At 40.6% G+C, this 20,000-nt stretch overlaps 1 protein-coding gene across 1 annotated transcript in view; it reads left to right on the top strand.

Annotated features, from left to right (window-relative positions):
* The window catches only part of LOC145862656 (uncharacterized), a 37,320-nt gene that overhangs the window by 16,000 nt on the left and 1,320 nt on the right, over positions 1 to 20,000 (top strand). The window contains exon 2 of the mRNA XM_082967731.1: positions 19,303 to 20,000. This exon is cut by the window's right edge and continues 1,320 nt beyond it. Coding sequence (XP_082823857.1) covers positions 19,426 to 19,980 — 555 coding nt within the window. The 5' untranslated portion in view covers positions 19,303 to 19,425 and the 3' untranslated portion in view covers positions 19,981 to 20,000. The remainder of the gene's footprint in view (positions 1 to 19,302) is intronic.

The following is a 20,000-nucleotide window of genomic DNA, read 5'->3' as shown; positions in this document are numbered from 1 at the left end:
TTAGCTTGTGTTAGTGTGTGTTAGCTTGTGTTAGTGTGTGTTAGCTTGTGTTAGTGTGTGTTAGCTTGTGTTAGTGTGTGTTAGCTTGTGTTAGTGTGTGTTAGCTTGTGTTAGTGTGTGTTAGTGTGTGTTAGCTTGTGTTAGTGTGTGTTAGCTTGTGTTAGTGTGTGTTAGCTTGTGTTAGTGTGTGTTAGTGTGTGTTAGCTTGTGTTAGTGTGTGTTAGCTTGTGTTAGTGTGTGTTAGCTTGTGTTAGTGTGTGTTAGCTTGTGTTAGTGTGTGTTAGCTTGTGTTAGTGTGTGTTAGTGTGTGTTAGTGTGTGTTAGCTTGTGTTAGTGTGTGTTAGTGTGTGTTAGTGTGTGTTAGTGTGTGTTAGCTTGTGTTAGTGTGTGTTAGCTTGTGTTAGTGTGTGTTAGTGTGTGTTAGCTTGTGTTAGTGTGTGTTAGCTTGTGTTAGTGTGTGTTAGCTTGTGTTAGTGTGTGTTAGCTTGTGTTAGTGTGTGTTAGTGTGTGTTAGCTTGTGTTAGTGTGTGTTAGCTTGTGTTAGTGTGTGTTAGCTTGTGTTAGTGTGTGTTAGCTTGTGTTAGTGTGTGTTAGCTTGTGTTAGTGTGTGTTAGTGTGTGTTAGCTTGTGTTAGTGTGTGTTAGCTTGTGTTAGTGTGTGTTAGCTTGTGTTAGTGTGTGTTAGCTTGTGTTAGTGTGTTTGTGTGTGTTAGCTTGTGTTAGTGTGTGTTAGCTTGTGTTAGTGTGTGTTAGTGTGTGTTAGCTTGTGTTAGTGTGTGTTAGTGTGTGTTAGCTGTGTGTTAGTGTGTGTTAGTGTGTGTTAGTGTGTGTTAGTGTGTGTTAGCTTGTGTTAGTGTGTGTTAGCTTGTGTTAGTGTGTGTTAGCTTGTGTTAGTGTGTGTTAGTGTGTGTTAGCTTGTGTTAGTGTGTGTTAGCTTGTGTTAGTGTGTGTTAGTGTGTGTTAGTGTGTGTTAGTGTGTGTTAGTGTGTGTTAGCTTGTGTTAGTGTGTGTTAGTGTGTGTTAGTGTGTGTTAGTGTGTGTTAGCTTGTGTTAGTGTGTGTTAGCTTGTGTTAGTGTGTGTTAGTGTGTGTTAGCTTGTGTTAGTGTGTGTTAGCTTGTGTTAGTGTGTGTTAGCTTGTGTTAGTGTGTGTTAGTGTGTGTTAGCTTGTGTTAGTGTGTGTTAGCTTGTGTTAGTGTGTGTTAGCTTGTGTTAGTGTGTGTTAGCTTGTGTTAGTGTGTGTTAGCTTGTGTTAGTGTGTGTTAGTGTGTGTTAGTGTGTGTTAGCTTGTGTTAGTGTGTGTTAGCTGTGTGTTAGTGTGTGTTAGCTTGTGTTAGTGTGTGTTAGCTTGTGTTAGTGTGTGTTAGTGTGTGTTAGCTTGTGTTAGTGTGTGTTAGTGTGTGTTAGTGTGTGTTAGTGTGTGTTAGCTTGTGTTAGTGTGTGTTAGCTTGTGTTAGTGTGTGTTAGCTTGTGTTAGTGTGTGTTAGTGTGTGTTAGCTTGTGTTAGTGTGTGTTAGCTTGTGTTAGTGTGTGTTAGCTTGTGTTAGTGTGTGTTAGCTTGTGTTAGTGTGTGTTAGCTTGTGTTAGTGTGTGTTAGCTTGTGTTAGTGTGTGTTAGTGTGTGTTAGTGTGTGTTAGCTGTGTGTTAGCTTGTGTTAGTGTGTGTTAGCTTGTGTTAGTGTGTGTTAGTGTGTGTTAGCTTGTGTTAGTGTGTGTTAGCTTGTGTTAGTGTGTGTTAGCTTGTGTTAGTGTGTGTTAGCTTGTGTTAGTGTGTGTTAGTGTGTGTTAGCTTGTGTTAGTGTGTGTTAGCTTGTGTTAGTGTGTGTTAGCTTGTGTTAGTGTGTGTTAGCTTGTGTTAGTGTGTGTTAGTGTGTGTTAGTGTGTGTTAGCTTGTGTTAGTGTGTGTTAGCTTGTGTTAGTGTGTGTTAGCTTGTGTTAGTGTGTGTTAGCTTGTGTTAGTGTGTTAGTGTGTGTTAGCTTGTGTTAGTGTGTGTTAGCTTGTGTTAGTGTGTGTTAGCTTGTGTTAGTGTGTGTTAGTGTGTGTTAGCTTGTGTTAGTGTGTTTGTGTGTGTTAGCTTGTGTTAGTGTGTGTTAGTGTGTGTTAGTGTGTGTTAGTGTGTGTTAGTGTGTGTTAGCTTGTGTTAGTGTGTGTTAGTGTGTGTTAGCTGTGTGTTAGTGTGTGTTAGCTTGTGTTAGTGTGTGTTAGCTTGTGTTAGTGTGTGTTAGCTTGTGTTAGTGTGTGTTAGCTTGTGTTAGCTTGTGTTAGTGTGTGTTAGCTTGTGTTAGTGTGTGTTAGCTTGTGTTAGTGTGTGTTAGCTTGTGTTAGTGTGTGTTAGCTTGTGTTAGCTGTGTGTTAGTGTGTGTTAGTGTGTGTTAGCTTGTGTTAGCTTGTGTTAGTGTGTGTTAGTGTGTGTTAGCTTGTGTTAGTGTGTGTTAGCTTGTGTTAGTGTGTGTTAGTGTGTGTTAGCTTGTGTTAGTGTGTGTTAGCTTGTGTTAGTGTGTGCTAGTGTGTGTTAGCTTGTGTTAGTGTGTGTTAGCTTGTGTTAGTGTGTGTTAGCGTGTGTTAGTGTGTGTTAGTGTGTTAGCTTGTGTTAGTGTGTGTTAGCTTGTGTTAGTGTGTGTTAGCTTGTGTTAGTGTGTGTTAGTGTGTGTTAGCGTGTGTTAGTGTGTGTTAGTGTGTGTTAGCTTGTGTTAGTGTGTGTTAGCTGTGTGTTAGTGTGTGTTAGTGTGTGTTAGTGTGTGTTAGCTTGTGTTAGTGTGTGTTAGTGTGTGTTAGCTTGTGTTAGCTTGTGTTAGTGTGTGTTAGCTTGTGTTAGTGTGTGTTAGCTTGTGTTAGTGTGTTAGTGTGTGTTAGTTGTGTTAGCTTGTGTTAGTGTGTGTTAGTGTGTGTTAGTGTGTGTTAGCTTGTGTTAGTGTGTGTTAGTGTGTGTTAGCTTGTGTTAGTGTGTGTTAGCTTGTGTTAGTGTGTGTTAGCTTGTGTTAGTGTGTGTTAGTGTGTGTTAGTGTGTGTTAGTGTGTGTTAGCTTGTGTTAGTGTGTTAGTGTGTGTTAGTGTGTGTTAGTGTGTGTTAGTGTGTGTTAGCTTGTGTTAGCTTGTGTTAGTGTGTGTTAGCTTGTGTTAGTGTGTGTTAGTGTGTGTTAGCTTGTGTTAGTGTGTGTTAGTGTGTGTTAGCTTGTGTTAGTGTGTGTTAGCTTGTGTTAGTGTGTGTTAGCTTGTGTTAGTGTGTGTTAGCTTGTGTTAGTGTGTGTTAGTGTGTGTTAGCTTGTGTTAGTGTGTGTTAGCTTGTGTTAGTGTGTGTTAGCTTGTGTTAGTGTGTGTTAGCTTGTGTTAGTGTGTGTTAGCTTGTGTTAGTGTGTGTTAGCTTGTGTTAGTGTGTGTTAGCTTGTGTTAGTGTGTGTTAGCTTGTGTTAGTGTGTGTTAGTGTGTGTTAGCTTGTGTTAGTGTGTGTTAGCTTGTGTTAGCTTGTGTTAGTGTGTGTTAGCTTGTGTTAGTGTGTGTTAGCTTGTGTTAGTGTGTGTTAGTGTGTGTTAGCTTGTGTTAGTGTGTGTTAGCTTGTGTTAGTGTGTGTTAGCTTGTGTTAGTGTGTGTTAGTGTGTGTTAGCTGTGTGTTAGTGTGTGTTAGCTTGTGTTAGTGTGTGTTAGCTTGTGTTAGTGTGTGTTAGTGTGTGTTAGTGTGTGTTAGTGTGTGTTAGTGTGTTAGCTTGTGTTAGCTTGTGTTAGTGTGTGTTAGCTTGTGTTAGTGTGTGTTAGCTTGTGTTAGTGTGTGTTAGCTTGTGTTAGTGTGTGTTAGTGTGTGTTAGCTTGTGTTAGTGTGTGTTAGCTTGTGTTAGTGTGTGTTAGTGTGTGTTAGTGTGTGTTAGTGTGTGTTAGTGTGTGTTAGCTTGTGTTAGCTGTGTGTTAGTGTGTGTTAGTGTGTGTTAGTGTGTGTTAGCTTGTGTTAGTGTGTGTTAGCTTGTGTTAGTGTGTGTTAGCTTGTGTTAGTGTGTGTTAGCTTGTGTTAGTGTGTGTTAGTGTGTGTTAGTGTGTGTTAGTGTGTGTTAGTGTGTGTTAGCTTGTGTTAGTGTGTGTTAGCTTGTGTTAGTGTGTGTTAGCTTGTGTTAGTGTGTGTTAGTGTGTGTTAGCTTGTGTTAGTGTGTGTTAGCTTGTGTTAGTGTGTGTTAGTGTGTTAGCTTGTGTTAGCTGTGTGTTAGTGTGTGTTAGCTTGTGTTAGTGTGTGTTAGCTTGTGTTAGTGTGTGTTAGTGTGTGTTAGTGTGTGTTAGCTTGTGTTAGTGTGTGTTAGTGTGTGTTAGCTTGTGTTAGTGTGTGTTAGCTTGTGTTAGTGTGTGTTAGCTTGTGTTAGTGTGTGTTAGCTTGTGTTAGCTTGTGTTAGTGTGTGTTAGCTTGTGTTAGTGTGTGTTAGCTTGTGTTAGTGTGTGTTAGCTTGTGTTAGTGTGTGTTAGCTTGTGTTAGTGTGTGTTAGTGTGTGTTAGTGTGTGTTAGCTTGTGTTAGCTTGTGTTAGTGTGTGTTAGTGTGTTAGCTGTGTAGTGTGTGTTAGCTTGTGTTAGTGTGTGTTAGCTTGTGTTAGTGTGTGTTAGCTTGTGTTAGTGTGTGTTAGTGTGTGTTAGCTTGTGTTAGTGTGTGTTAGCTTGTGTTAGTGTGTGTTAGCTTGTGTTAGTGTGTGTTAGCGTGTGTTAGTGTGTGTTAGCTTGTGTTAGTGTGTGTTAGTGTGTGTTAGTGTGTGTTAGTGTGTGTTAGCTTGTGTTAGTGTGTGTTAGCTTGTGTTAGTGTGTGTTAGCTTGTGTTAGTGTGTGTTAGCTTGTGTTAGTGTGTGTTAGTGTGTGTTAGTGTGTGTTAGTGTGTGTTAGCTTGTGTTAGTGTGTGTTAGTGTGTGTTAGTGTGTGTTAGCGTGTGTTAGTGTGTGTTAGCTTGTGTTAGTGTGTGTTAGCTTGTGTTAGTGTGTGTTAGCTTGTGTTAGTGTGTGTTAGCTTGTGTTAGTGTGTGTTAGCTTGTGTTAGTGTGTGTTAGCTTGTGTTAGTGTGTGTTAGCTTGTGTTAGTGTGTGTTAGCTTGTGTTAGTGTGTGTTAGCTTGTGTTAGTGTGTGTTAGTGTGTGTTAGTGTGTGTTAGCTTGTGTTAGTGTGTGTTAGCTTGTGTTAGTGTGTGTTAGCTTGTGTTAGTGTGTGTTAGCTTGTGTTAGTGTGTGTTAGCTTGTGTTAGTGTGTGTTAGCTTGTGTTAGTGTGTGTTAGCTTGTGTTAGTGTGTGTTAGCTTGTGTTAGCTTGTGTTAGTGTGTGTTAGTGTGTGCTAGTGTGTGTTAGTGTGTGTTAGCTTGTGTTAGTGTGTGTTAGTGTGTGTTAGTGTGTGTTAGTGTGTGTTAGCTTGTGTTAGTGTGTGTTAGTGTGTGTTAGTGTGTGTTAGCTTGTGTTAGTGTGTGTTAGTGTGTGTTAGCTTGTGTTAGTGTGTGTTAGCTTGTGTTAGTGTGTGTTAGCTTGTGTTAGTGTGTGTTAGCTTGTGTTAGCTTGTGTTAGTGTGTGTTAGTGTGTGTTAGTGTGTGTTAGTGTGTGTTAGCTTGTGTTAGTGTGTGTTAGCTTGTGTTAGTGTGTGTTAGCTTGTGTTAGTGTGTTTGTGTGTGTTAGCTTGTGTTAGTGTGTTTGTGTGTGTTAGCTTGTGTTAGTGTGTGTTAGCTTGTGTTAGTGTGTGTTAGCTTGTGTTAGTGTGTGTTAGTGTGTGTTAGTGTGTGTTAGCTTGTGTTAGTGTGTGTTAGCTTGTGTTAGTGTGTGTTAGCTTGTGTTAGTGTGTGTTAGCTTGTGTTAGTGTGTGTTAGCTTGTGTTAGTGTGTGTTAGCTTGTGTTAGTGTTTGTTAGCTTGTGTTAGCTTGTGTTAATGTGTGTTAGTGTGTGTGTTAGTGTGTGCTAGTGTGTTAGCTTGTGTTTGTGTGTGTTAGTGTGTGTTAGCTTGTGTTAGTGTGTGTTAGCTTGTGTTATTGTGTGTGTTAGCTTGTGTTAGTGTGTTTGTGTGTGTTAGCTTGTGTTAGTGTGTGTTAGCTTGTGTTAGTGTGTGTTAGTGTGTGTTAGCTTGTGTTAGTGTGTGTTAGCTTGTGTTAGTGTGTGTTAGCTTGTGTTAGTGTGTGTTAGTGTGTGTTAGCTTGTGTTAGTGTGTGTTAGTGTGTGTTAGTGTGTTAGTGTGTGTTAGCTTGTGTTAGTGTGTGTTAGCTGTGTGTTAGCTTGTGTTAGTGTGTGTTAGCTTGTGTTAGTGTGTGTTAGCTTGTGTTAGCTGTGTGTTAGTGTGTGTTAGTGTGTGTTAGTGTGTGTTAGTGTGTGTTAGCTTGTGTTAGTGTGTGTTAGTGTGTGTTAGTGTGTGTTAGCTTGTGTTAGTGTGTGTTAGCTTGTGTTAGTGTGTGTTAGCTTGTGTTAGTGTGTGTTAGCTTGTGTTAGTGTGTGTTAGCTTGTGTTAGTGTGTGTTAGTGTGTGTTAGTGTGTGTTAGCTTGTGTTAGCTGTGTGTTAGTGTGTGTTAGTGTGTGTTAGTGTGTGTTAGCTTGTGTTAGTGTGTGTTAGCTGTGTGTTAGCTTGTGTTAGCTTGTGTTAGTGTGTTTGTGTGTGTTAGCTTGTGTTAGTGTGTGTTAGCTTGTGTTAGTGTGTGTTAGTGTGTGTTAGCTTGTGTTAGTGTGTTTGTGTGTGTTAGCTTGTGTTAGCTTGTGTTAGTTGTGTTAGTTGTGTTAGTGTGTGTTAGTGTGTGTTAGCTTGTGTTAGCGTGTGTTAGTGTGTGTTAGCTTGTGTTATTGTGTGTTAGCTTGTGTTATGTGTGTTAGCTTGTGTTAGTGTGTGTTAGTGTGTGTTAGCTTGTGTTAGTGTGTGTTAGCTTGTGTTAGTGTGTGTTAGCTTGTGTTAGCTGTGTGTTAGCTTGTGTTAGTGTGTGTTAGCTTGTGTTAGCTTGTGTTAGTGTGTGTTAGTGTGTGTTAGCTTGTGTTAGCTTGTGTTAGTGTGTGTTATTGTGTGTTAGCTTGTGTAAGTGTGTGTTAGCTTGTGGTAGCGTGTGTTAGTGTGTGTTAGCTTGTGTTGGTGTGTGTTAACATGTGTTAGTGTTTGTTAATGTGTGTTAGCTTGTGTAAGTGTGTGTTAGCTTGTGTTAGTGTGTGTTACCTTGTGTTAGTGTGTGCTAATGTGTGTTAGCTTGTGTTAGTGTGTGTTAGCTTGTGTAAGTGTGTGTTAGCGTGTGTTAGTGTGTGTTAGTGTGTGTTAGTGTGTGTTAGCTTGTGTTAGTGTGTGTTAGCTTGTGTTAGCGTGTGTTAGTGTGTGTTAGCGTGTGTTAGTGTGTGTTAGCTTGTGTTAGTGTGTTAGTGTGTGTTAGTGTGTTAGCTTGTGTTAGTGTGTGTTAGCTGTGTGTTAGTGTGTGTTAGTGTGTGTTAGTGTGTGTTAGTGTGTGTTAGCTTGTGTTAGTGTGTGTTAGCTTGTGTTAGTGTGTGTTAGCTTGTGTTAGTGTGTGTTAGCTTGTGTTAGTGTGTGTTAGCTTGTGTTAGTGTGTGTTAGCTTGTGTTAGTGTGTGTTAGCTTGTGTTAGTGTGTGTTAGCTTGTGTTAGTGTGTGTTAGTGTGTGTTAGTGTGTGTTAGTGTGTGTTAGCTTGTGTTAGTGTGTGTTAGCTTGTGTTAGTGTGTGTTAGCTTGTGTTAGTGTGTGTTAGCTTGTGTTAGTGTGTGTTAGCTTGTGTTAGTGTGTGTTAGCTTGTGTTAGTGTGTGTTAGCTTGTGTTAGCTTGTGTTAGTGTGTGTTAGTGTGTGTTAGTGTGTGTTAGTGTGTGTTAGCTTGTGTTAGTGTGTGTTAGTGTGTGTTAGTGTGTGTTAGTGTGTGTTAGCTTGTGTTAGTTGTGTTAGCTGTGTGTTAGTGTGTGTTAGCTTGTGTTAGTGTGTGTTAGTGTGTGTTAGCTTGTGTTAGTGTGTGTTAGCTTGTGTTAGTGTGTGTTAGCTTGTGTTAGTGTGTGTTAGCTTGTGTTAGCTTGTGTTAGTGTGTGTTAGTGTGTGTTAGTTGTGTTAGTGTGTTAGTGTGTGTTAGCTTGTGTTAGTGTGTGTTAGCTTGTGTTAGTGTGTGTTAGCTTGTGTTAGTGTGTTAGTGTGTGTTAGCTTGTGTTAGTGTGTGTTAGTGTGTGTTAGCTGTGTGTTAGTGTGTGTTAGCTTGTGTTAGTGTGTGTTAGCTTGTGTTAGTGTGTGTTAGCTTGTGTTAGTGTGTGTTAGCTTGTGTTAGTGTGTGTTAGCTTGTGTTAGTGTGTGTTAGCTTGTGTTAGTGTGTGTTAGCTTGTGTTAGTGTGTGTTAGCTTGTGTTAGTGTGTGTTAGCTTGTGTTAGCTTGTGTTAGTGTGTGTTAGCTGTGTGTTAGCGTGTGTTAGTGTGTGTTAGCTTGTGTTAGTGTGTGTTAGTGTGTGTTAGCTTGTGTTAGTGTGTGTTAGCTTGTGTTAGTGTGTGTTAGCTTGTGTTAGTGTGTGTTAGTGTGTGTTAGCTTGTGTTAGTGTGTGTTAGCTTGTGTTAGTGTGTGTTAGCTTGTGTTAGTGTGTGTTAGCTTGTGTTAGTGTGTGTTAGTGTGTGTTAGCTTGTGTTAGTGTGTGTTAGTGTGTGTTAGTGTGTGTTAGTGTGTGTTAGCTGTGTGTTAGTGTGTGTTAGTGTGTGTTAGTGTGTGTTAGCTTGTGTTAGCTTGTGTTAGTGTGTGTTAGCTTGTGTTAGCTTGTGTTAGTGTGTGTTAGTGTGTGTTAGTGTGTGTTAGTGTGTGTTAGCTTGTGTTGTGTGTGTTAGTGTGTGTTAGTGTGTGTTAGCTTGTGTTAGTGTGTGTTAGCTTGTGTTAGTGTGTGTTAGCTTGTGTTAGTGTGTGTTAGCTTGTGTTAGTGTGTGTTAGCTTGTGTTAGTGTGTGTTAGTGTGTGTTAGTGTGTGTTAGCTGTGTGTTAGCTTGTGTTAGTGTGTGTTAGCTGTGTGTTAGTGTGTGTTAGCTTGTGTTAGTGTGTGTTAGTGTGTGTTAGCTTGTGTTAGTGTGTGTTAGCTTGTGTTAGTGTGTGTTAGTGTGTGTTAGTGTGTGTTAGTGTGTGTTAGTGTGTGTTAGCTTGTGTTAGTGTGTGTTAGCTTGTGTTAGTTGTGTTAGTGTGTGTTAGTGTGTGTTAGCTTGTGTTAGTGTGTGTTAGTGTGTGTTAGCTTGTGTTAGTGTGTGTTAGCTTGTGTTAGTGTGTGTTAGCTTGTGTTAGTGTGTGTTAGCATGTGTTAGTGTGTGTTAGTGTGTGTTAGCTTGTGTTAGTGTGTGTTAGCTTGTGTTAGTGTGTGTTAGCTTGTGTTAGTGTGTGTTAGCTTGTGTTAGTGTGTGTTAGCTTGTGTTAGCTTGTGTTAGCTTGTGTTAGTGTGTGTTAGCTTGTGTTAGTGTGTGTTAGCTTGTGTTAGTGTGTGTTAGCTTGTGTTAGTGTGTGTTAGCTTGTGTTAGCTGTGTTTGTGTGTGTTAGCTTGTGTTAGTGTGTGTTAGCTTGTGTTAGTGTGTGTTAGCTTGTGTTAGTGTGTGTTAGCTTGTGTTAGTGTGTGTTAGTGTGTGTTAGCTTGTGTTAGTGTGTGTTAGTGTGTGTTAGCTTGTGTTAGTGTGTGTTAGCTTGTGTTAGTGTGTGTTAGCTTGTGTTAGTGTGTGTTAGCTTGTGTTAGTGTGTGTTAGCTTGTGTTAGTGTGTGTTAGCTTGTGTTAGCTTGTGTTAGTGTGTGTTAGCTTGTGTTAGTGTGTGTTAGCTTGTGTTAGTGTGTGTTAGTGTGTGTTAGTTGTGTTAGCTTGTGTTAGTTGTGTTAGTTGTGTTAGCTTGTGTTAGTGTGTGTTAGTGTGTGTTAGCTTGTGTTAGTGTGTGTTAGTGTGTGTTAGCTTGTGTTAGTGTGTTAGTGTGTGTTAGCTTGTGTTAGTGTGTGTTAGTTGTGTTAGGTGTGTTAGTGTGTGTTAGCTTGTGTTAGTGTGTGTTAGCTTGTGTTAGTGTGTGTTAGCTGTGTGTTAGTGTGTGTTAGTGTGTGTTAGTGTGTGTTAGTGTGTGTTAGTGTGTTAGTGTGTGTTAGCTTGTGTTAGCTTGTGTTAGTGTGTGTTAGCTTGTGTTAGTGTGTGTTAGCTTGTGTTAGTGTGTGTTAGCTTGTGTTAGTGTGTGTTAGCTTGTGTTAGTGTGTGTTAGCTTGTGTTAGTGTGTGTTAGTGTGTGTTAGTGTGTGTTAGCTTGTGTTAGTGTGTGTTAGTGTGTGTTAGTGTGTGTTGGCTTGTGTTAGTGTGTTTGTGTGTGTTAGCTTGTGTTAGCTTGTGTTAGTGTGTTTGTGTGTGTTAGCTTGTGTTAGTGTGTGTTAGCTTGTGTTAGTGTGTGTTAGTGTGTGTTAGCTTGTGTTAGTGTGTTTGTGTGTGTTTGTGTGTGTTTGTGTGTGTTAGCTTGTGTTAGCGTGTGTTAGTGTGTGTTAGCTTGTGTTATTGTGTGTTAGCTTGTGTTATTGTGTTAGCTTGTGTTATTGTGTGTTAGCTTGTGTTAGCTTGTGTTAGTGTGTGTTAGCTTGTGTTAGTGTGTGTTAGCTTGTGTTAGTGTGTGTTAGCTTGTGTTAGTGTTTGTTAGCTTGTGTTAGCTTGTGTTAGTGTGTGTTAGTGTGTGTTAGCTTGTGTTAGCTTGTGTTAGTGTGTGTTATTGTGTGTTAGCTTGTGTAAGTGTGTGTTAGCTTGTGGTAGCGTGTGTTAGTGTGTGTTAGCTTGTGTTGGTGTGTGTTAACATGTGTTAGTGTTTGTTAATGTGTGTTAGCTTGTGTAAGTGTGTGTTAGCTTGTGTTAGTGTGTGTTACCTTGTGTTAGTGTGTGCTAATGTGTGTTAGCTTGTGTTAGTGTGTGTTAGCTTGTGTAAGTGTGTGTTAGCGTATGTTAGTGTGTGTTAGTGTGTTAGCTTCTGTAAGTGTGTGTTAGCTTGTGTTAGTGTGTGTTAGCTTGTGTTAGCGTGTGTTAGTGTGTGTTAGCGTGTGTTAGTGTGTGTTAGTGTGTGTTAGCTTGTGTTACTGTGTGTTACTGTGTGTTAGTGTGTGTTAGTGTGTGTTAGTTTGTGTTAGTGTGTGTTATTGTGTGTTAGCTTGTGTTAGCTTGTATTAGTGTGTGTTAGCTTGTGTTAGTGTGTGTTAGCTTGTGTTAGTGTGTTAGTGTGTGTTAGTGTGTTAGCTTGTGTTTGTGTGTGTTAGTGTGTGTTAGTGTGTGTTAGCTTGTGTTAGCGTGTGTTAGTGTGTGTTAGCTTGTGTTAGTGTGTGTTAGTGTGTGTTAGTGTGTGTTAGTGTGTGTTAGCTTGTGTTAGTGTGTGTTAGCTTGTGTTAGTGTGTGTTAGCTTGTGTTAGTGCGTGTTAGCTTGTGTTAGCGTGTGTTAGCTTGTGTTAGTGTGTGTTAGCTTGTGTTAGTGTGTGTTAGTGCGTGTTAGTGCGTGTTAGTGCGTGTTAGCTTGTGTTAGCGTGTGTTAGCTTGTGTTAGTGTGTGTTAGCTTGTGTTAGTGTGTGTTAGCTTGTGTTAGTGTGTGTTAGCTTGTGTTAGTGTGTGTTAGCTTGTGTTAGTGTTTGTTAGCTTGTGTTAGCTTGTGTTAATGTGTGTTAGTGTGTGCTAGTGTGTGCTAGTGTGTGTTAGCTTGTGTTTGTGTGTGTTTGTGTGTGTTAGTGTGTGTTAGTGTGTGTTAGCTTGTGTTAGCTTGTGTTGGTGTGTGTTGGTGTGTGTTAGCTTGTGTTAGTGTGTGTTAGTGTGTGTTAGCTTGTGTTAGTGTGTGTTAGCTTGTGTTAGTGTGTGTTAGCTTGTGTTAGTGTTTGTTAGCTTGTGTTAGCTTGTGTTAATGTGTGTTAGTGTGTGTTAGTGTGTGCTAGTGTGTGTTAACTTGTCTTAGTGTGTGTTAGCTTGTGTTATTGTGTGTGTTAGCTTGTGTTAGTGTGTTTGTGTGTATTAGCTTGTGTTAGTGTGTTTGTGTGTATTAGCTTGTGTTAGTGTGTGTTTGCTTGTGTTAGTGTGTGTTAGCTTGTGTTAGTGTGTTTGTGTGTGTTAGCTTGTGTTAGCTTGTGTTAGTGTGTGTTAGCTTGTGTTAGTGTGTGTTAGCTTGTGTTAGTGTGTGTTAGCTGGTGTTAGTGTGTGTTAGCTTGTGTTAGTGTTTGTTAGCTTGTGTTAGCTTGTGTTAATGTGTGTTAGTGTGTGTGTTAGTGTGTGCTAGTGTGTGTTAGCTTGTGTTTGTGTGTGTTAGTGTGTGTTAGCTTGTGTTAGTGTGTGTTAGCTTGTGTTATTGTGTGTGTTAGCTTGTGTTAGTGTGTTTGTGTGTGTTAGCTTGTGTTAGTGTGTGTTAGCTTGTGTTAGTGTGTGTTAGCTTGTGTTAGTGTGTGTTAGCTTGTGTTAGTGTGTGTTAGCTTGTGTTAGTGTGTGTTAGTGTGTGTTAGCTTGTGTTAGTGTGTGCTAGTGTGTGTTAGCTTGTGTTTGTGTGTTAGTGTGTGTTAGCTTGTGTTAGTGTGTGTTAGCTTGTGTTAGTGTTTGTTAGCTTGTGTTAGCTTGTGTTAATGTGTGTTAGTGTGTGTTAGTGTGTGCTAGTGTGTGTTAGCTTGTGTTTGTGTGTTAGTGTGTGTTTGTGTGTGTTAGGTGTGTAGTTAGTGTGTGTTAGCTTGTGTTAGTGTGTGTTAGCTTGTGTTAGTGTGTGTTAGCTTGTGTTAGTGTGTGTTAGTGTGTGTTAGCTGTGTGTTAGTGCTTGTGTTAGGTGTGTGTTAGTGTGTGTGTGTTAGCTTGTGTTAGCTTGTGTTAGTGTGTTTGTGTGTGTTAGCTTGTGTTAGTGTGTGTTAGCTTGTGTTAGTGTGTGTTAGTGTGTGTTAGCTTGTGTTAGTGTGTTTGTGTGTGTTAGCTTGTGTTAGCGTGTGTTAGTGTGTGTTAGCTTGTGTTATTGTGTGTTAGCTTGTGTTATTGTGTTAGCTTGTGTTATTGTGTGTTAGCTTGTGTTAGCTTGTGTTAGTGTGTGTTAGCTTGTGTTAGTGTGTGTTAGCTTGTGTTAGTGTGTGTTAGCTTGTGTTATTGTTTGTTAGCTTGTGTTAGCTTGTGTTAATGTGTGCTAGTGTGTGTTAGCTTGTGTTTGTGTGTGTTAGTGTGTGTTAGCTTGTGTTAGCTTCTGTAAGTGTGTGTTAGCTTGTGTTAGTGTGTGTTAGCTTGTGTTAGTGTGTGTTAGCTTGTGTTAGTGTGTGTTAGCTTGTGTTAGTGTGTTTGTGTGTGTTAGCTTGTGTTAGTGTGTGTTAGCTTGTGTTAGTGTGTGTTAGTGTGTGTTAGTGTGTGTTAGCTTGTGTTAGTGTGTTTGTGTGTGTTAGCTTGTGTTAGTGTGTTTGTGTGTGTTAGCTTGTGTTAGCTTGTGTTAGCTTGTTTTAGTGTGTGTTATCTTGTGTTAGTGTGTGTTAGTGTGTGTTAGCTTGTGTTAGTGTGTTTGTGTGTGTTAGCTTGTGTTATCTTGTGTTAGTGTGTTTGTGTGTGTTAGCTTGTGTTAGCTTGTGTTAGCTGTGTGTTAGCTTGTGTTAGTGTGTGTTAGCTTGTGTTAGTGTGTGTTAGCTTGTGTTATTGTGTGTTAGCTTGTGTTATTGTGTGTTAGCTTGTGTTATTGTGTGTTAGCTTGTGTTAGTGTGTGTTAGCTTGTGTTAGTGTGTGTTAGCTTGTGTTAGCGTGTGTTAGCGTGTGTTAGCTTGTGTTAGTGTGTGTTAGCGTGTGTTAGTGTGTGTTAGTGTGTGTTAGTGTGTGTTAGCTTGTGTTAGTGTGTGTTAGTGTGTGTTAGTGTGTGTTAGCTTGTGTTAGTGTGTGTTAGCTTGTGTTAGTGTGTGTTAGCTTGTGTTAGCGTGTGTTAGCTTGTGTTAATGTGTGTTAGCTCGTGTTAGTGTGTGTTAGCTTGTGTTAGTGTGTGTTAGCTTGTGTTAGTGTTTGTTAGCTTGTGTTAGCTTGTGTTAATGTGTGTTAGTGTGTGCTAGTGTGTGCTAGTGTGTGTTAGCTTGTGTTTGTGTGTGTTTGTGTGTGTTAGTGTGTGTTAGTGTGTGTTAGTGTGTGTTAGCTTGTGTTAGCTTGTGTTGGTGTGTGTTAGCGTGTGTTAGTGTGTGTTAGCTTGTGTTAGTGTGTGTTAGTGTGTGTTAGCTTGTGTTAGTGTGTGTTAGCTTGTGTTAGTGTTTGTTAGCTTGTGTTAGCTTGTGTTAGTGTGTGTTAGCTTGTGTTATTGTGTGTGTTAGCTTGTGTTAGTGTGTTTGTGTGTATTAGCTTGTGTTAGTGTGTGTTAGCTTGTGTTAGTGTGTGTTAGCTTGTGTTAGTGTGTGTTAGCTTGTGTTAGTGTGTGTTAGCTTGTGTTAGTGTGTGTTAGCTTGTGTTAGTGTGTGTTAGCTTGTGTTAGTGTGTGTTAGCTTGTGTTAGTGTGTGTTAGCTTGTGTTAGTGTGTGTTAGCTTGTGTTAGTGTGTGTTAGCTTGTGTTAGTTGTGTTAATGTGTGTTAGCTTGTGTTAGTGTGTGTTAGCTTGTGTTAGTGTGTGTTAGCTTGTGTTAGTGTGTGTTAGCTTGTGTTAGTGTGTGTTAGCTTGTGTTAGCTTGTGTTAATGTGTGTTAGGTGTGTGTTAGTGTGTGCTAGTGTGTTAGCTTGTGTTAGTGTGTGTTAGCTTGTGTTAGTGTGTTTGTGTGTGTTAGCTTGTGTTAGTGTGTGTTAGCTTGTGTTAGTGTGTGTTAGTGTGTGTTAGCTTGTGTTAGTGTGTGTTAGTGTGTGTTAGTGTGTGTTAGCTTGTGTTGGTGTGTGTTATCTTGTGTTAGTGTTTGTTAGCTTGTGTTAGCTTGTGTTAGCTTGTGTTAGTGTGTGTTAGTGTGTGCTAGTGTGTGCTAGCTTGTGTTTGTGTGTGTTTGTGTGTGTTAGTGTGTGTTAGTGTGTGTTAGCTTGTGTTAGTGTGTGTTAGCTTGTGTTATTGTGTGTTAGCTTGTGTTAGTGTGTTTGTGTGTGTTAGTGTGTGTTAGCTTGTGTTAGCTTGTGTTAGCTTGTGTTAGCGTGTGTTAGTGTGTGTTAGTGTGTGTTAGTGTGTGTTAGTGTGTGTTGTGTGTGTTAGCTTGTGTTAGCTTGTGTTAGTGTGTTTGTGTGTGTTAGCTTGTGTTAGTGTGTGTTAGCTTGTGTTAGTGTGTTTGTGTGTGTTAGCTTGTGTTAGCTTGTGTTAGTGTGTTTGTGTGTGTTAGCTTGTGTTAGCTTGTGTTAGCGTGTGTTAGCTTGTGTTAGTGTGTGTTAGCTTGTGTTATTGTGTGTTAGCTTGTGTTATTGTGTGTTAGCTTGTGTTATTGTGTGTTAGCTTGTGTTATTGTGTGTTAGTGTGTGTTAGGTTGTGTTAGTCTGTGTTAACATGTGTTAGTGTGTCTACGTGTGTCTACGTGTGTGTTAATGTGTCTACGTGTGTGTTAGTGTGTCTACGTGTGTGTTAGTGTGTGTTAGTGTGTGTTAGTGTGTGTTAGTGTGTGTTAGTGTGTGTTAGTGTGTGTTAGCGTGTGTTAGCTTGTGTTAGCGTGTGTTAGTTTGTGTTAGTGTTTGTTAACATGTTATAGCTTGTGTTAGCTTGTTTTTAGTGTGTGTTAGCTTGTGTTAGTGTGTGTTAGCTTGTGTTAGCATGTGTTAGTGTGTGTTATTGTGTTTTAGCTTGTTTTAGCATGTGTTAGTGTGTGTTAGCTTGTGTTAGTGTGTGTTAACATGTGTTAGCTTGTGTTAGTGTGTGTTAGTGTGTGTTAGCTTGTGTTAGCATGTGTTAGTGTGTGTTAGCTTGTGTTAGTGTGTGTTAGTGTTTGTTAGTGTGTGTTCGCTTGTGTTATTTGTGAGTGTGTTAGTGTTTGTTAACATGTGTTGTTGTGTGTTAGCTTGTGTAAGTGTGTGTTAGCTTTTGTTAGTGTGTTTTAGCTTGTGTTAGTGTGTGTTAACATGTTATAGTGTGTTAGCATGTTATAGTGTGTTAGCATGTTAGTGTGTGTTGGAGTGCATTATCTTGTGTTATCTTGCGTAGGCTACGTGATGTTTAGAGTCTGGGCAGGTGTTAGCAGACTGTTAGCTTCAGGGCCTAGTCCTCACACACCAGACTCTTAGCTTCAGGGCCTAGTCCTCACACACACACCAGACTCTTAGCTTCAGGGCCTAGTCCTCACACACACACCAGACTGTTAGCTTCAGGGCCTAGTCCTCACACACACACCAGACTGTTAGCTTCAGGGCCTAGTCCTCACACACACACCAGACTGTTAGCTTCAGGGCCTAGTCCTCACACACACACCAGACTGTTAGCTTCAGGGCCTAGTCCTCACACACACACCAGACTGTTAGCTTCAGGGCCTAGTCCTCACACACACACCAGACTGTTAGCTTCAGGGCCTAGTCCTCACACACACACCAGACTGTTAGCTTCAGGGCCTAGTCCTCACACACACACACACACACACACACACACACACACACACACACACACACACACACACACACACACACACACGTAGTGTGTCTGTAACTACTGTATCTTGTAACGAATTCTTTGCTGTTTTATTGAATTATCATGTTTATTTGTGAATAGTTTTTTTCTCAGAGCACCATTGAGAATGATACCCAGGTTTCAATTGGACCTCCACTGAAAAAAAATCCAACTTACATAAAAAAAAAATAAACACACACACTATCTAACTCAACACAACAGGAGAGACATGAATGACATGTGATCTCAAGAATAACTCTTACCTGGAGTACATCAGCGTTCAGCTAAAGTGTTTACACACGCTGACCAGTGTGGTTCAAATATAATGGTCATTTCCAATTGAGCCGAAATGCGCAGCGTTTAACGAGAATGCAGTCTCCGCTCATGCGATACTGATTGAATAGAGAGAGCCCTTACTCTTAACTGTGAGGGCTAGTTTCCCGGACACAGGTTAAACCATCTTTATGTCAGCATTCTCACCAGTTTTCCCTCTATTGATGGAACTATCGTTGTTGCTGAGTGACCTCACTCTTTCCTAACAGTTCTTTGAGATGGTAAACACAACCCCAGTCAGCCAAAACACATAAACAGATACTATTAGCTAGGTCAGAGAATGAATGATCAAGAGATCAACTGTCTGAATGAATATTTTATTAGCTAGGTCAAGAGATCAACTATCAGAATGAATATTTTATTAGCTAGGTCAAGAGATCAACTGTCTGAATTCTTATTTTATTAGCTAGGTCAAGAGATCAACTGTCTGAATTCTTATTTTATTAGCTAGGTTAAGAGATCAACTGTCTGAATTCATATTTTATTAACTAGGTTAAGAGATCAACTGTCTGAATTCATATTTTATTAGCTAGGTCAAGAGATCAACTGTCTGAATTCATATTTTATTAGCTAGGTCAAGAGATCAACTGTCTGAATTCTTATTTTATTTATTTAACCTTTATACAATATTTATTCCAGTCAATTAGAGGGGCAATCCGTGATTGCTACTTCCATTTTTTGGACATTTTAAATTAATAATATTTATCCATTGATTCTTGAAGAATATTATGATTGCCCCATGAGCTTAGTTCAACTGTCGTACCCCATCAAAACCCCAAATAAAAGCTTGTTTTACTTTGAACTGCAGATTGCTCCTTTAAGAACAGTTTCTTATTGCAAAAACAACTAGTCAAATACATAGACAACTTGGAGGATAGAAGTTAAAATATTTCCTTCAGTGTTGAACATGCCAGTAATAATATAGGATGAGAGTAGCTCGTCCCATCAGCGACTGTCTGACAGAGCGCTATTTGGCACGCTAACACACAGTTAACTTTACACCCATCAGTCTGGCTAACACACAGTTAACTTTACACCCATCAGTCTGACTAACACACAGTTAACTTTACACCCATCAGTCTGACTAACACACAGTTAACTTTACACCCATCAGTCTGGCTAACACACAGTTAACTTTACACCCATCAGTCTGGCTAACACACAGTTAACTTTACACCCATCAGTCTGGCTAACACACAGTTAACTTTACACCCATCAGTCTGGCTAACACACAGTTAACTTTACACCCATCAGTCTGGCTAACACACAGTTAACTTTACACCCATCAGTCTGACTAACACACAGTTAACTTTACACCCATCAGTCTGACAGGCCAGGTCAGACAAAGTGCACATGCAAACACACACACACACGTTAGTGTTGTTACGATACCAGCATTTTGACTTTGATACTGATGTCAGGTTTAGTATCGCGATACTTGATACCCCCCCCCCCCACAAGAAAAAGAGAAGACGTATTAGCCAAGGTCACAGAATGGCACTTGATCCAGTCAGATAAACTCATCTACTGCTCTATTCAATTGTTGGGCATCTTTTGAGTTCAATATCATTACATTTAAAAAAAAAATGTGTTTTTGTTTCTTTGTGACAGCCATTCATTAATCAATTATACAATCATTCAATCAATTTGACTTTTTTTTTCTTTTTGACCAATCTAACTACAAAACAACAAAAAAAGGATAATAATTTACTGAAAAGGTAAATCAAGATGTATCCTAGCTCTATTCGGTAATACAGGTGAATGCATATTACTCAATAGGAGTGTGTGTCTTGCGTTGAGTTATTCAGCTTGTTTTAGCTGATTTCACGGGGCTACCGACGACAAACAATCCCTTCCATTTAGGACATAGTATTATGGCATCTGCTAGAATAACATATTTTTATTGTACTGCTCAACAACATTTCATAGAAGAAGCAATACTTTTTTTTCATTTTTTTTTTTTAAATAAAAAGTGTGCGCTGTTTCTTTAAGAAAGCAATGATGTCATTCATGAGGCAGAACTATGACTGTAGAATCTGACTTTGTGGCTATGGAATCTAGTGGAATCCAGACAGGAGGTGAGGGAGACGAAGAAGTGACTGAGTAATTGGTGACGAGAGAGACGAAGTGAATGAATAACATCTTTGGTGACAATCAGCTTTGAAATCAGCAGAGTACTAGGGTAGTGAATTCATCTGTCAGCCAAGCAAGGAAAGTTAGCCTACAAAGCTGGAAGCTACCGGTATCTTCGTCCTGTCACGTCTGCTTCCAACTCACACTCTCAAACACATTGATCCCCTGAACGCAGCTCACTCTCCAGATCCCAATCACCTGAATTCGGATCACCTGTTCATACACCTGTATGTCATTATCACACACTATTTAGTTCAGTTCTTTGCACCCCATCACTGTGAGGTATTGTTTGTTTTGATTAACATTCTAGTCTGAGCTCTGTTTATTTCCATATTAGTCCTCCTGTGTATCATAGCTTTTTGCCTGCCTCACTAACGATGCCTTTTTGCCTCTTCTCTGCCTGTACTTTTGCCTATCAGATTTCCTGTCATCAACCTCATGCCTGATCTCCCGGACTACGTTATTAACCTTTTCCCTGACTGTACTGTTACCTTTTTGGAGTCCCTGTGTATGACCTTCTGCCTGCCCCTGGACCCAGCTACATGCCTCCTCCTGTGTATGACCTTCTGCCCGCCCCTGGACCCAGCTACCTGCCTCCTCCTGTGTATGACCTTCTGCCTGCCCCTGGACCCAGCTACCTGCCTCCTCCTGTGTATGACCTTCTGCCTGCCCCTGGACCCAGCTACCTGCCTCCTCCTGTGTATGACCTTCTGCCTGCCCCTGGACTCAGCTACCTGCCTCCTCCTGTGTATGACCTTCTGCCTGCCCCTGGACTCAGCTACCTGCCTCCTCCTGTGTATGACCTTCTGCCTGCCCCTGGACCCAGCTACCTGCCTCCTCCTGTGTATGACCTTCTGCCTGCCCCTGGACTCAGCTACCTGCCTCCTCCTGTGTATGACCTTCTGCCTGCCCCTGGACCCAGCTACCTGCCTCCTCCTGTGTATGACCTTCTGCCTGCCCCTGGACCCAGCTACCTGCCTCCTCCTGTGTATGACCTTCTGCCTGCCCCTGGACCCAGCTACCTGCCTCCTCCTGTGTATGACCTTCTGCCTGCCCCTGGACCCAGCTACCTGTCTCCTCCTGTGGTCCTTTCCTAATAAACACCTGCTGCTCCCTA

The sequence above is a fragment of the Salmo salar genome, chromosome 22 (genome assembly GCF_965601325.2).
Source record: "Salmo salar chromosome 22, fSalSal1, whole genome shotgun sequence".
NCBI classification, from domain to species: Eukaryota; Metazoa; Chordata; class Actinopteri; order Salmoniformes; family Salmonidae; genus Salmo; species Salmo salar.
This window is presented reverse-complemented; position numbering and strand designations above follow the sequence as displayed.